The following is a 16,459-nucleotide window of genomic DNA, read 5'->3' as shown; positions in this document are numbered from 1 at the left end:
AGTTGTGGTATAAATAGCCGAAGAAAAGAAGTGTCAGAAAAGAAATCGCAAGATAACTCAATATTTATGGAAGGTACACACAAGTGTACTTAAGAGTGGGTTAATCACATCACATATTTATTTTTGGAAATAGAAGGGTATCAGCAGATTGATACAGTCAGTGACATAATGAATATGAAATATGTAAGCACTCCTATGCAAGGATATTGTGTATTGAATGAATATGCAGTTTGTCCCACCATTTTCTTCTCATGCATAATACCCCCACTGCTTGTTTAGGTTCAAAGTGTTGCAGAAGGCAGAGAAACTTTATTGCAAAAATGAGATTCTAAATATGGTTTTTACTTGCTGGTGGTAAGGAACTTTTTGAAGGTTATTATAAGATGTCTGGACTGATGTAAAAATAGCTTCAAGAATCGTGCATTTGAAGGGTAATTATGAGAAAATACAAAAAAACTTTGAGATTTGGGAGCTGTGATTCATGGATCTCTTATTAATCCTCTCACTGAAATGATCTACAGACCTGCTGTTGTTTATGTGCATTCTAGGTACAGCATAGACAGAGACTGAAAAGCTGCTTGATATAAAATAGTAAAATATTAGAAGACAAATTGTACCCTTTCTCAGATACCCTGGTTAATATACAATGGATCATTTTACCCACTGATTCGTCTTTCCATCAAAATGACCTGCTTCAGCTAAAGAACAGATGGTTTAAGCAATCCCTTATGAAATATGATTTTGAACCTTTTTAAGAGGAGGAAGAGGGAAGTGAACCAGGGTCTTCCTGATGGTGATTGAATGTGTTCATCAATTAATTTATGGCAGCAATCAAGCCATTGTCTAAAAGTAAGGCAGTAAATGTGTCTGTCTCTCTTTTTTAGTTATTTTTAACTTGGGGGAGGAAATAGAAAAGGAAAGGGGTAGCGGAAGTTTTTAGACCCCAGAGAACTTTCAGTGTAGTGAATCTCAAGAGGAAGAAGGGGACTGTTGATAATCTGGGGTTGCATTACTGAATTCTGAATAAAACTGGTATTTAAAATACCCTGTTGTTTTGAACATTTTTGACTGATTAAGTTTAGATGGATCTACATTTCAGTATGCTCATTTTCATGGATCTTAATCTGAGATATTTTAGTGTGTATTTATCTCAGCATGTTGGTTAAGATCAGGAATGCATTTTTGAAAGCAGTCCCCCAGTTGCCACCAGATGGTTCATATTACAGAGTTGTCTCAAGAGTGTGCAACTGGTTCCTGTCAGGGACACTAAAGCTGAGGACGTATTCTGACTGCTAATAGGCATGCTGCCTCTGTGACCAAACTAGTCCTGTCTTTGAAACATGTATAGCATGTCTGGCTGATCCTCAGTACTTGACTGTTCAGCTCTACAGAGCTGGTCCACTCACACCACAGTACTTACTGGTATGAAGTAATGATTAAAACCTCTGTCATGTTTGCTGTATGAAAGGTGTAGTTGTGTTTTAGTTTCATTGACTACAAAAGTTATTTAATTCCTGTTTTGAGAAGAGAATTTGTGGAATTCACGTATCGATAGTCTCAAGGTCAAAACCCTAAAAATTGATATATACATATATATTGCTAGGGTATAAAAGTTTGTATGTTTGTATAAGCGCTGTATGCATATGCTTTTAACTGAAAGAATTTGGACTTCAATGTTATTAAGCAGCTGCGTATAAGAGTAAGGGACTTGCTGTGTGTTTTCTACTACAGATCAGAAACATAAAAAGGAATTATGTCTGATGTAATTTTAAAAAAAAAACAAAAACAAAACCAACAACAAAACAGGGAAAATACGCCTCTTGAAACAAAGCAGTGACATTGATATTTCAAGTGAACTTAGCCTCGTCATTCAATATATCATTTATGGTGTTCTTAATTAGGGAAGAATTAGGTATTTCCAGGCCTTTCTGAGGACGCTTTAAGCAGCAGCAGGAGTTGTGACCTTTCAGTTCCTGTGGGCTCAGCAAAAGATGGCTGATTAATGTCACATCTGTGTCAACTGGGCTTGTTCATTCCCTTTTTAGTAAACAGCCTGTTGTCAGTGTAGCTCAGTTTGTCAGAATAAAATAGCCTTGTGTTTTAGCTGGTTACTTTCTGTTAAAAAAAAACAAACCAACATGTATCTCTATTTACTAGTGTAAAGTTATATGGAAATTTAATTGCTCTAGTGACTAGCATCAATGAGTTAACTCCGTGGCACCCATAAAGCAGTATTCCTAATCAGTGTTAGAAGCTTCTTAAAGAATGTCCTTTAAGTTCTCTTAAAAAGAGATTTTTTTAATTTGGCACATTCAGATGTTAAGAGAGATCTGAAATGGAGGATATAAGAAACACTTTTATAAAAAGCTTTTCTATAGATAGATGCATTCTTTCAAAATATTTTTATAGCCTTGAATTAATGTTTTAGTTTTCTGCTTTATGAGTTGAAAATAAATTATGGTACTTTTTAAGAAGAGAGGGAGAGAAAGAGGGAGAGAAAGAGAAAAGCAGAAAAATAATGGCATAGAAGGAGAAATGTGGGCACGCACATTAATAAGAATAAGAAATTTCCACTTGGAGGAAAACATAAACCCTTATAGGGGAGAACGGAGTGAATTAAGAAATAGGTCCTGGGCAGAGTGGAAAGAAGTATATGGAGGGCACACAGCCTTCCTCCAGAGCAGTATTTACAGAAAACTTCTGGAACACAGGCAGATAAGTGGGTGCCATAGACAGGAATTTGAGGGAGCTATAAAACTTGCGTAATAAACTTAGACTGTACAAAATGACTTACTGGGCAATCCTTTATTTCATCTTGTTACTAGAAAAAATCCTGGAAGTGGGGAGAGATGAAAACCAGTCATGATTTAATAAGTAGCCTTTGACAATTTTGTGATGCTTTTGGTGATCACACATTTTAATATCGCTCTGTTTTGCATTATGTTGGGAAAATCTGGACTTCAAGGAGTTGAAAAGCAAGAATCAGTGCTGATGAAAATGTAAGGAGCTGAATAAATATTACTTAAAGGACTTCTCAAAGGGGAGGAAAAAAATCAACCCTATGAATGAGCTGACCCTGTCTTGAGAATTAAGTTAGATGGTACAATTTAAAGCTTTGTTCTGACATCTGACAGACACACTCTGCATGCTGATGCATAATATCTGAAGATTGTGTGCTTGAAAGAAAGCCTTTTCTGAGCTACATTCTATTTTTGTTATAATAAAGCAGCTGCTTTTTGGAGCAGAGATCTTCTCAAGTGCTCAATCTTCTAGTTCAAGTTAAGTGTTAGCCAAGTATTGTGAGCAAATTTTGTGTATGCTTTCTTGCAAACTGCTGAAGTGCAGTAAAGCAAATTACTTTGACCATAAATTGTACAATATACAGCTTGACCCTGTGAGGTTAAAGTAAGTTTCCTGCTGTACCTTAGTCCAAAGTGGTCCCTGCCTAGCAATCCAAGAGCACAGAAAGTTTGGGGCAATTCAGACACGATTTGAAAAGAAATGCAGATGGACTATGTGAATGGATTACTGTGGTCTGCCCCTGATCATTTCTGAAGGGAAAAAAAAACAATTGCTTAAGGAAACAGAGAACTGCAGTCCTGAATGTAGCCTTACTAATGGAGCAATTGCAGCTGCAGCACTGCCTTCCATAAGTAATAGCAAGTGGCTCTGTATGGTGGTTGTTTAGAAAATCTTGTTAGGTGTAAGATGTCTGTGTCATTCTGTAAATATGCTGGAAGTCAACAATTGCACTTATATGCAACATACATACAGCTGCACAGTAAGCACCACACTTAGTGGCCGTAGATGCTTATGATGTGTTTCAGAATTTGGTTTGCAAGTTTTGGGTGTTGGGTTTTTTTTTTCATAGACGTGGGGGAGTAATCAGAGAGATCAGAGCTGTACAAAATGAACGCAAGGAAGAGGAAATATCCTGGTCCAGCAGTAACAAATTACATGTGTATTGTCTTAAGGAGCTTTTAGAACTCCATAAAAGGACTTAAAACTTCATATAATATAAAATAGTGACAAAAATGCCTTCTAGGGTATGGTATATGCCTGTCTGTAACCTAATTCATAATAAGAAAAAGCAGCTGAACAATGTATAGGAAGAAAGCAGTACAAACAATAAAAGAGAAAACAAAAAGGAATTACTCTTATGTGCAGTGATAATGGCATAGTACAGCAGTCTTGTCAATATATTAATATCCTGCAAAAGGATATTTGTATAAAATCTGTTGCTCTGGTGCACCAGATAATTAGCAGATTGTGCAAGACATGGGAGATTTCTCACAAAAAGGACGGATATTGGCGTTTTCCCTTTACTGAAGAAATTCTAAAAATTTCTGGTGGTGGTGTGCATGATTGTACAGAAATTTTTACCAGTAGTTTAAGCCATCATGTAACCGTGATCAGTGGCTCTAATCCATGACAGTAGCAGGAAAGTTGTATTCCTTTGCATTATACATGCGAGATGAGGTTAGTGTGGGGAATCTACATTTTGACGTTTAATTTCTGGTTTTGTATTCTAATGTGATTTTGTTAATTATGGTGGTTTAGGAGTTGATTTTGAATACTGTTCAGAGAATTCTGGAGTCAGAAAAAGCAGCTATTGAAAGGGTAGCTGAAAGTACAGCTTTTGAATGTTGGGACATAATGAATTATGAAAAAGTACAAGGGAAATACAATAATCTAGGAGAGTTTGATTTGAAAGGCGGAGAATTCAGTCAAAGAGAGGTAAGATTGGTACACTGGGTAATGGAAATACAGAAAATATGTGTTAGAAAGGGGAAACTAATTCAGGTTCCAGAGGTCAGTGAATAATACCTTTAAGTGATAAAATGTTCTCCTGTTTGCCGTTTCTATTTGCATGTGATAAAGTTGGATGAATAAATATGGAAAACATTATTTTGAGAGTACTCTTTCTAGCTTTAAATATATGTACATTATTCTTTTTCCATTGAAGAAGGCATGCAGAGAAAATGTGTGACCATTTCTTTTCATACTTTGTTCAAACACTTCTAGTAAAATATTGGCAATAGTAGCACGCCATTCTTATTATAAAATAACAGTAAAAGTGGGAATGTATCCTTTGACACTTGGAAATGCAGGTAGATTTCAGACATGCAAGCTTGTTTTGTCAGCGCTTTGGTTTACTGAAACATGGATTATAAATTGAAACAGACAGGTATTTGTTGGAAACTTCTTGTAACTTTGTACCTTGAAACTTCTTGTAACTTCTTGTACCCTAAGGTCCTTCGCATTGCACAATGTGTTTGAATTAAAAAAAGAGTAGTGTGAGGCTAAAGAATGTAATTGCTCTGGAAACAGATAATTATAAAAGGCTTTTCTTTTGTTTCTGTCTTTAAAAGAAGGCCGAGGGTTTAGAACTAGGTTAAGGTTTATTACATGAACTGAAGTAGTTTCAGAGTCAGCTGGGAATGAGATCCTGTGCTAACAGTGTATAAACACAGAAGTCATGGTCTCTTTCTCAGGAGAGAGAAAAAATTGCCAAGGACATGACAATGGTGTTGCCTCTGTGACTGGCAGCGTAGGAGGTTAGCACATGTACGCTGAAGGTTGCATTTGTAATTTCCTGTCTTTGGAGAGGGTAGAGGAAGAGAGGACATGGTCAGATGTTGAATAAAATCAGCATGAGGAGAGTGACAAAGGCAAACAGAAAGAAGAAGGGAAATTTTACAGCTGTGGAGCATGACTTAAAAGTGCAAAGCCAACGTTTTTATCTCATTAACAAAGGGTAAAATCCTAGGAATGGCAGTGATTGGTCTTGCATATGAGTCAATTGAGATAAATGCTAAATTTTTCCCGTGGAATTTACTTTGTCCACCTGTGAAGTGTGGAGAACAGCAGATACCTTGTCTTCACCAGATCTTACCAAATTCTGGCTTTCAAAGTATACCCCTGGGATGCAAGAGAGGGTAAGGATGGTAGGACCAGTCAGTCAGCTGGTGAAGGGCTGTTCTGTGGTCTGGGCTAGAGAGGCACCTTTGGTCTCCCTCAGGAGGGCTTTTCTGTGCAGCACTGAAAATGATACGCTGTGAGGCTGCCAACACTTTAGCACTTTGATAAAAATGTGCTAATTTCTTCCCTTAGTCCTTCAGCCTTAAGAAGCTGCCTTCATGTTGCAGAAAGAGCTTCCTCCTCCCTCCCTCTCTTTTGTAAGTCTAAAGGGGGACAAATATTTCTACTTTGTTACTGTTAGAAGTCTTTGTTAGTAACTTTTGCTTCCAATTCATTACTGCAGTCATGTTTTCACAGCCTGGTGTGAGAGATAAACCCTTTGCAAATGAAGACAGCATCCATTTTCTTTCTACCTCAGGCCACACAGAATTGATTGGGGTAATAAAATGACAGTAACATGTAATATACTGACGGCTCTTTAATTTGAAAAGGAGTTCCAGGCTGATTCAAAACTTGTTTAAAGCTAATTTATGACTTGTGTAATTTTCAACTGGACCAAGGTAAAGGATGGTACATGAAAACTGATTCAGAGTTAACATAATATATTCAAACCTGTCAGCTTGAAGTCATTTATAAAGGGTTTGTGGGTTGATTTCTTTCAATTCTATTTTGGTTTTGTTTTAAAGTAGCCATGACAGAAAGTTGCTTGGCTGATATAAATACCATTGTGAGACACTATTTCTCCATCATCTTTCTCCAAATGCAACTTCTTATGCTTTCTAGCAAAGCATTTCATGCACACTTTCAAAAAATATGCATCAGTTCTCCATTTTCTTCAAAATCAGCAGCTGTGTTGTATGTTTCTGTTTTGTGTGGGACATCTGTGCTGATGGTAACATGGATTGGTAAAAAATTACTGTATTTCCTTACCATAATGTTCACTTTGAACATTCCTTATGAATATACATGTCTGTATATAAAATTCTGTGTAATATTTACTTATGCAATGCATATGTGTATATGTGTCTTGATACTAAATTTATTTGGTTTTTAAGAAACCAGAAGTAAAAATAGTGAAATCTTCAAATTAAGCCACAATATCAGCATAGCATGAAATGTGTTTTTCTCTGAATTCTATCACTTTTATGTAGCTCACAAATCACATCTGTATGCACTATTGATTTATCAGCATACTGTATCAGTGATGCTTCTGCTCACAAAAGGGACAAAGCTAAAAGGCACATGTTTGCTTCTGTTGCAGTGGATGCAAATAGCAAATACACCAAATGGGAGGGAGGGGAGAAAAGAACTGAATGCTTTCAGAGAGGTGCTACAGTTCGATGCACGTCTGATTCCTCACCTCCTACCAGTCATTGTCTCCTTTGATCTTTGCTGACTAAATTAAAAACTAAAATAAAATCTTGACAGTCCAAGACTCAGAATTTAACCATGTGCATCTTTGTGTCTGCTGCCGAGGCGAGCAAGCAAGTTCCATCCCAGGACTAGAATACCCGATTTGTTATGTGTTTGTGTCGACATTGACTTAAAATACTTTTTGCAGAACTGTGGTTGATTCAAGCCAATGCTGTTGTGGTATCTTAAACTGCATGAGCATTTGGGTCATAGGAAAAGGGATATAATTCAAAACAGGGCTGTCTTCTTGCATAAACACAGTAGAATGTTTACGCATTTCATGTTTCCTCTTCAAAGTTTCCCAAGTCCAAGAAAAATCATGTTCTGTGGAGCTTTGATCACAATCTGCATTTTGCAGGCAAACATAATTACTGCGCATTCTGAATTTATTTGTTTATAATGCACTTAAACTTCCATACAGAATTTCTGTATTTTCAGGAAACTGAAAGTACCACATAGTAGTGGTTTTCCCCCTAATTTATTAATTTATGTAATTAAATATTGTGATCCATTAAAGAGCTATATGTTGATCTATCAGACTTCAAAATGCTGATGTGAGCTTTCCTATGTAGATCAGAAAATACAACAATATTTTAATAAAATGAGAAGGGCTGAAGCATCAGAAAAGATGTGTACCAAATTACTTACTGTATTGATTACCTGTCCATGAGCAGTCGTGTCCATCACTGCTGCAGTTGAGACTTACAGAGCCATAAGACATTGGCATGGTTTTCATCATGCAAGGCCTTGAAAAGAAGAAAGGAATGACTTTTTGCAAAGTCAGTACAGTATGTTGTGATAATAATAGGAAGGACAATAAGCTAATTTCAGGGTTATTTTAAGAACTTTTTTCCATTTAACACCTCTTCAGAAAAGGCACTGGTTTATGTCAGTGATACAGATTTTTTGCCTTTCTTTTATGAAGAGAAGTGATGCTAACACATTTTCATGTTTTATTTGCCTGAGTACAAGTAACGTTACCAGGAGTTGTAACCAGAACTGTTGCTTACTTGGCCATGTACTCATAACACAGAGAAGAAGCTTTCTGAAGGTTCTCACTTGCACATTGAAGCATTTTTATCTTTGTACCTTACATTAAAGGATCTCATTCCTCTTACTGAATATGGTTATTTCTGAAAGCGTTAGTTCATATATTGCCAAATTAGTTCAGGTCAACATAGATTGTCTTTCTTACCTATGTTCAGGCTCGAAGCAATTTTCCTTAGAAGTGACAGCAGTGTGGAAAGAGGTAGTAAAACCAGCGTAATTGGAAAGAGGGATGTTTTCTGTGATTTCTGAATAATAAAATGTGATTTTCATCCATCTTCCTAAAAATTGAAGTATTGCATTAGCCAGCTGTTTCTTAAGAGACCTATTGGGAAGGATGGTCAAGCTGCTCAGAAGGAAATATTTGAGACATGATGGTGGAAAAGAATCTGTCATCCTGTTGAGGCACAAGGGCTGTAACAGAAATACGTGTTTACCAAATTACAGTTGGTCAGATAATTTTTAAAAAAGAAGTTTATTACTTTAAAAAAACATAAGTAACAATAAATGGTTACTGCCATTATCTGCCCACAGGTAATAGCAACATAATAAAAATTTGTCTGCACAAAAGACAGGCAGAATTCAGGGAGAGAAATCACTGAACCAAAGGATTCAGACAAGTACATCATTTTCTTCCAGCAGATGTGGTTGTTACTTTTGGATTTGTAAGTAGTGCAGAAGAGCTGCTGGAAACATACTGAGCTGATAAATTGCATGATGGTGATTTAACTTCCCAGTTCTCGAGGAGAAAACAAAACCATACTGTTCAGTACTCAGAGCCAGTTCATGGCTAATTGGGTCAACAAGAAGAGATAGTTTCATCGTCATAGTTTACTGAAAACCAAAATGAGGCAGCCTTTGAGAGAGAGGATGTTTGTGTCTTCAAGTCCAGATCTGCTAGGAAAAACAGTGAGCTTTCAGGATTAACACAATGCAAGGTTTATTTTTATGGCATACAGAGCATGGGGTTTCATACAGTCAGTAGAGGAATTGCAGACTTCTGTAATCAGAATGCTAGAGCTGTTCCTCCTCCTAGTTCAGTGCATTTAGATGTGGTGTTGGTATTATCTGCAGGAGGTGTCAAAGCTGAAAATTAATTAAACTAGTGTTTTAATATCGTTGTCATGGAATTATTTGGGATTATAGCTCTACCAAGGTATCTTATTTTTCCTTCTGTTCCACAGATCCAGTGCTTATGCCCATAAAAGAGTTATGTGCAATGGCAGTTTGATTTCATTGTTAACATTTAATTGGTGGTTTTCTTTAGCCTTCACTGAAAGCTGAGTTTTCCTAAAGTGTCTTACTCATACCAAACCTTAAACTTAAGTTGGTAAGCCAACAGAATGGGCCAGAATATCCTTTTTTTAAGTCACAGAGAGGTGGTGCAATGGGAGACATAAAAAGCATTATTTGAGATCTTTAATCTCTAAAACTATTTTAAAGGGATTCCTCTGAAAAGGTGTAGAAAATAGAGATACTCCCCTACCAGGCCCAACTTTCGAACCTCCAGCAACCCCTTCCATGTATTAATTCTTTTACAGTATCTGCTTTTACCTGTGAATCTCCTTGTGATTCAGTAACAGTTGTTGAAACAGCATTCATTTTTCCCTTCCAACAGTCAGAAAGTTTCGTTGGGCTAAACCACAAATGCTGAATATTATTATGAAATTTTAATTTACTTTTTAGAGGTTGTTATGTTGAAAAACTTAATAATGAGCTTTTCAGCTTGCAGTTTCCAAAATATAATCTTGATTTCATTGCAATTAATGGCTGTAGAGAAAAAGTGATATATCAAAAGCACATATTCTGCTTGCTAAGCGATGACATCTAAAATATCTTCTGTAATGAGCATTACAGAAGGCACAGTAGAAATAGTACTGATTAATGGATTTTTCTTCTCTGTAGTAAAATATCACAATCTATGTTCTGCAGTTATCAAAACCACTGTGTGAAGCAGTGAAGGTATTAAAGCGGGTTGTGTTTCTACTGATCTTGTCATGTTGCATTGCAAAATCAAGGTAATTTGGAAAATAGAATGTAAACTACTTAAGAATTTTTATTTTATTTATTTTACTGTAGTGGTAAAGTTACTAATAGACAGACAACTCTACTAACTTTTCTAACCTTACCAGGTTGTGTGCTATATTGGTTTGCAGTGATTGGTAAAATACATTCGGGGGGGGGGGAGGGGGAATTATTCTAGCATGGTCCCAGCTGTTTTGCAGAAACCTCTATCTTGAATAGGGGGATGAAATGTAATACTCCCTTCCCTGCATTTCAAGAGCAGGGGTAGGTATGGGCAAAACAAGCATCCTTATTAGGAACTTTGCAATCCTGAAATACTGTATGGCTATTTAATAAGTCTTAAAATGCTCTTGTGAAGAAAGTGCTACCATTTTAAGAGAAAATATATGACAGATGTTTTGCCTCTGGGGTAGGAGAAGTAGGTTTTGCCCAGGGTAAAAAGAGTAGAGTTTAAGGCCTCAAGTATTTTTAATTTCCCTGCCTGGGCTTAGAGCACAGTTCCTCTCAAAAGTGCCACGTCAACATGCTGCTGAGGGGTCTATTTGTCTCTGTTGCCCTCAGGACTCCGAACCGTCAAATGAGGTGGTCTCAGAGGCCCCAGGTAATGTGGTACCCTCTACCTCAAGAAGTAGCTCTGAAGAGCTGGTATCAGTGGCACAGAAACATCCAGAAGAGGTAGGACATTCTCTGTCTATTCTTTTCCAGGGTTAACTGTTGGGGGATACACGTTTGCCTCTGTTTTTCATGCCTAGTGTTGTTTTACTCATAGCAGAGACTTTTCAAAGCTAAAGCTCAATTTTATTCTCCCATACCAACAACATGCAAGACCCATGTAAATCTCAAGACCTTGATTAATGGAACCTCTAAGCCAACTATATTCCCTCTGCTATCTTTTTAATATTATTTCTTATTATCAGTGATTGGGAAAATATTTCTTCTACTTATCATGGTCTTTCACACCATGATAAGTAACATCCTGTTACTGTTACTGTCCCATTAGATTCTGTCAAATTAAACTCTGTGACACTGAAGAGCCAAAAGTAGAATCTGTACATAGGTATATAGGTAGATTGTAAAGCTTTTGTCACCCTTCACTAGGTTTAAACTAATAACCCAGCTAAGTGATGGGTTAAATGGTTTGTGCAAAGGAAAGACCCTACCTAATCTTGTGCCATCTTTTGTGCCCTTGTTTTCCAAAAAATTATACTAGATGCTAGTGGTGTAGTACAAACATAAGTCTATACTTCTCCTTCTTATACAAAAAAGTGCTGGCTTATAAGGTAGTTCCATAATGTAGGCAATGACTTGGGGTTCTGTCCCTCCAATGTGTACTTGTCACAGCGCACCATAGCTGAAGGAGAGGTTGTCTGTAGAATTCAGGCTCACAACTGCATTTTATGGTGGCAATTGTCCTTTCAGAGAACCACTATTATCCTTAAATTAACTCTTCCAGTGAGAAGAAAGCCCTTCATTTGGAGTAGCCTTAACATTATTAATCTTGGCTTCCTCAAACAGGCTCATCATCATCATTATTATAATCATTATTATTGTTATTTTAATTATTTTCATTATTATTGTCAGCATCATCAAAGATATTTGAGTACCAGATAATATAAAGGCTAGTCTTTCTTGGTTTTTTTCTCAGATTTCTTTTGACTATAATCTTCCTAATAAAGGAGAGTATGAAATACTAGCCATAGGAAATGCAGTGCCATTTATTAGTTCTTCAGTGCAGCTTTTAGATAATTATCATAGACCTTCTTGAATTTCTCCTTTCCTCTGATAGTCTTGTCACTTTGTCTGAAGAAGAGAGGATTCCGCAGTACAGGGCCAAGAGAATTCTTAAGAGTGTCTTCTGGATTATTCCAGATAGGTACTTCACTTATTTTGGAGTATCACCACATATTCTAATTAGATAGAAAGTCAGGTTATCACATCTAAGGAGTCCTGAGGATAGACTAATACAAGCTTTTAGTAATGCTTTTGTATATACTCTTAAGTAGCAAAGGGACTTCTAGTTTGTGGAGTGGCACGGGTTCTGCCTCTGAAGTCTCAGCTTTGCCAGTTTATCTCACTCCACTGGAGAAACAAAAAGAGAGAGCACAGATTATATTAAAAAAATATATAAAATCGAGGAAAAGTGCTGGAGAAGGAGGGATAAAACATGGTTAGTTAGTAAAAGGATGAGAGGAAGATGGGTGTACAGTTTTTGTCTTTGTGGAATAAAACCAGCTAAACTGGGGGGGGGGGGGGGGAGAGTCGACTTTAGAGAATTGAAAGATGAAAATGCACCCTTCAAATTTTTCTAAATATCTCAGTTTATGTTGAAGCTGTTTTACTGAATGTGTGGTCATAAAGTATTATATGTGTTTTATAAGGGAATGAGACTTTCTCAAATCATATTTACTGCAGTTTATAAAAAGACAGAGAAAGGTGAGTCAGAAAGAGTGTTGTGGTTGGATTTGCAGGGAACCTTGAGAGGGGAGCAGCACTATCCTGAATTTCCAAATTCAGAACCCACCATGAAACAACCCATCTAAGTTATGCATGGGTAAGTCAGCACTGTAAACAAACATTTGTGAATCACCCCTAAAAAACAGAGCTTTACTTCAACTAATGCCTTTTTTATTTCTCATTTTAGTTGAGATCCCTTGGAATATATTCTTATATTCTTTCTTATATTCTTATATTCTTTTAGTATCAACTACAGCTGCTGACTGATGTGTTATTTGTATAATAGTTTATGTCTCATCTGAATTTAACCCATCAGTACTTGTGAGAAGGCAGATATTAAGGAAAAGCTCAAATGCAGCCATGGAAAGCAGAAATACGAGAAAAGTTTAAAGAAAGCAAAATGGCTTACAGATAGGGATTTCTGGAACATGGAGAAAACCTGAGAAGAATGTGGAAAGTGATATTCAGAAAGCGACTCAGACTTGCAAATTTGAGGAGAAACAGCTTCTAGTAGGAGAAAGTAAAGACTCATTGCCACATTACTTTGTATAAGGCATATTTTTGCCTGCTTGCAGTTTGTTTTCTTTTTAGATAGGCCAGTCTGAATCCAACACTTGTGCCGTCAGTTTTAATTGTGTAGGATGTCATTTAATCACTCAAATGAGGCTTTGGTTTGCTTGTCCAGTTGTTCTTCTGAGTAGAAACAACAGTGGAAATTTGAGTTCTACTCAACAGTAGGGCAGGGTGGCATCTGCTTCTCTGCCTCCTTTCTTCCCAGCCTCTTTTCATACTCTAAAATCAGCTTTAGCTCTGTGTAACCTAGGGAGAGTGTCCAGCTATGTGGCATATGACAGAAGCCACTGCAGAAATAATTAGCATGTTGGGTGTTTAGATTTAGATACCTGTGAAATTGTACCTGTGCAGGATTCAGGAAAGTGCCTATATTCAATGGCATATTTCAGACGTAGAAACACTTTGGGTTATAGAATAACCAAACTCTGTTTAAAGTTAGAAAGATACATTATTTTGTGTTTTCAAAAGCTGTGCAAACCCCATTAAAATTTAAGTTCTGTAGGTTTGAAGGGTTGAATGATTTTAATTAGTATCCATACTAAAATAAGGAAGTTTCCTGTGTTGTATACATTTATTGTCTTTTTTAAGAATTGGAATTGAAAAGTGGAAATGAAAGAAAAAAAAATCCATGCATTTGAAAGGGGACAGATGTGTAACATCCTAATTTCAGTGTCATTTCATTAGACCTTCTTAGCAGTTTCTTACAAAACTGTAGAGTAACAAAGCTTTCATAGAATGCTTGACTAAATGATATGTTTTGGTGGTTTCCCTTGAATAGTAGTGCTTTAAGTGGGAATTTTGTTCCCACAATCCTTTCAAAATTCAGAATTGCACTATTGTTGGTATGCCCCGAGTTCATGCATTAAAATATACCTGATATCAAATGTTCTTTACCATGAACTGTTGAAAGACAATCCTCTGGACATGTTTTGATTACTTAAGTTTCAGAGGTTTTAAAATCTTTAAAATGTATGAATGCTCTTGTTTGAATAACACTGTAATTATTTGATAAAATTGAAAGGGTGATGAATTGTATTGCATGACCCTTACTCGGTTTTCTATGGCCATTTTCATTGTGTCTCTGCCAGTTGTGTGTATTTAGTAAAAAATTATATAGCTTTTTAGATGTATATGCAGTGATGAAGAAAGTGAAGGTTTGTTGTTAAAGTAGTTTTGCTTTCCTTTTTCGTGACGAGCGGGGGGTGGGGGGGAGGGAGGCTGTATCTTGATACCATTTCTCCTGAGCACTGCTTTAATCCAAGGGGAGTGATGGTGTCAGTGGTAGGTTATCTAAGTAAGGAGAGACTAGTTTTGACAGTTCCTTAAACCTGAATCTCATAAGAGGTATATCCTTTTCTTTAATTGGAAGTAAAATAGAAATACATGAGTTACATGTATTAATTTCCTTTGCCAATCCCATGGCAAATCAATTAATCATGTTTTAATAGTGTAAGCCTAGGGGCTAACAGAGCTGTTCTTCCTGTATGGCTGCATTCCCAGAGCAGTACATTCCCAGATACAGAAGAAATGCTGTGCTATTCTCTCTTGGATAAAAAAAAAATGAATTAACCAACCAACTCCCTGCTTTCACTGCAAAACCCCCATATATCTATGTTCGAAGCATTTTAGCGTAAAGTCTGAATGATGTGATGGTAGCATATGAACGTGAACAGCTTATGCATCTGTGGTGCTTTCTGAGTGCTATATTAAAACTATAAAAGCTGTGCAAAATACTTTGATTCTCAACTAAAGGAAGATTAAGATGGGTACCCATTAATCTGTTTCTGAACTATTAGACATTTGGTATTTGGAGTTTTCTGCAAATAGAGACCAGAATTCTCTCCATTAGTAATGCACAGCTGAGGTATAGTGTTTTGTTTTATAGAAAAAGGTGTGTTCCACTGTCCTGGGTTCAGCAGCAGCAGTCATTTTTCTCCTTCTTGGTAGCTGGTGCAGTGCTGTGTTTTGACTTTCAGCTCGGGAACAGAGCTGATAACAATGATGTTTTGGTTTGGCCAAGGACTTTGTGAGCCTCATGCTCTGTCAGGGAGGAGGGAAAGCCGGGAGGACGCAGAGACAGGACACCTGACCCAAACTGACCAAAGAGGTATTCCATACCACAGCACGTCATGCCCAGGAGGTAACTGAGTTACCCGGAAGGGCTGGAACTGCAGGGTTGGAGGAGGTATCGGTCAGAGCTTGGTCAGGCTGGGGGGGGCGAGTTATCGGTTGGCTGGTGGTGAGGTGTTGTATTCTCTTCCCTTGTTATTTCCTTTATCATTGTTATTATTGGTGGCAGCAGTAGTGATTTGTGTTATACCTTAGTTACTAAACTGTTCTTATCTCAACCCGTGGGAGTTGCATTCTTTTCGATTCTCCTCTCTGTCCGTCTGGGAGTAAGGGGAGGTAAAGAAGGGGGGGAGTGAATGAACAAGTTGCCTGACTGGGTTTAAATCACCACACCCACACTTAAGTCATCTGCCATTAGTCATAAGTATGGTGCCAGTAGCTTAAAAGGATTATAGAACTCAGTGTTTAAATCATTGCATTTTGCTTGGAAAATCTGGGGGAGCCGTCTGCATTATTTTGTGTATGAGCAAAGGGAGCATTTCTTAATTTTTATGAACACAATTAGCAGCTGATACATTTTTTTTCTTGAGTTATAGTCCTTCCTTGTTCTCTGGATAAAACCTTTCCCCACAAGCACTATTTAAGTTAATACGAAAAGAGGTCTCATTTGAAACCCCAAAGTGTAAACTTCATCATCAGAACATCCTTATGCTACTTTATGACACTGAGGTGTTTGCTTTTGAAACAAAGTATGATGGAACATGTTCTGGGAGAATTGAATAAAAAGGAATTCTATGGCAAAGCTTGTAATAATGCTTGTGATATTTCCTCAATCTACTGTTATAAGAGGACTGCTAAATAATTGGATTTCCATCACCAACATCTTTCTTTTGAGAAAATAATCATCATGTAGAATAAGCATTGTCAAGAGGCAGAAAAGATGATTTGCATTCTT

The 16,459-nt window shown here is 37.0% G+C and overlaps 1 protein-coding gene across 5 annotated transcripts in view; it reads left to right on the top strand.

The window, feature by feature from the left end:
- The window catches only part of PHF14 (PHD finger protein 14), a 162,135-nt gene that overhangs the window by 114,894 nt on the left and 30,782 nt on the right, over positions 1-16,459 (top strand). For 3 of the 5 annotated variants that reach the window (XM_061469264.1, XM_061469263.1, XM_061469261.1), the window contains one exon: positions 10,969-11,082. The exons of 1 other annotated variant lie outside the window; for it this stretch is intronic. In XM_061469264.1, coding sequence (XP_061325248.1) covers positions 10,969-11,082 — 114 coding nt within the window. Of the gene's footprint in view, positions 1-10,968; positions 11,083-12,875; positions 12,959-16,459 lie in introns of all 5 variants that reach the window. One more of the 5 variants, XM_061469262.1, reaches the window with a different exon arrangement.

The sequence above is a fragment of the Pezoporus flaviventris genome, unplaced genomic scaffold, assembly GCF_033815535.1.
Source record: "Pezoporus flaviventris isolate CSIRO_AGI_PZ_B2104156 unplaced genomic scaffold, CSIRO_AGI_Pfla_v1 ptg000055l, whole genome shotgun sequence".
In the NCBI taxonomy this organism is placed as follows: Eukaryota; Metazoa; Chordata; class Aves; order Psittaciformes; family Psittacidae; genus Pezoporus; species Pezoporus flaviventris.
This window is presented reverse-complemented; position numbering and strand designations above follow the sequence as displayed.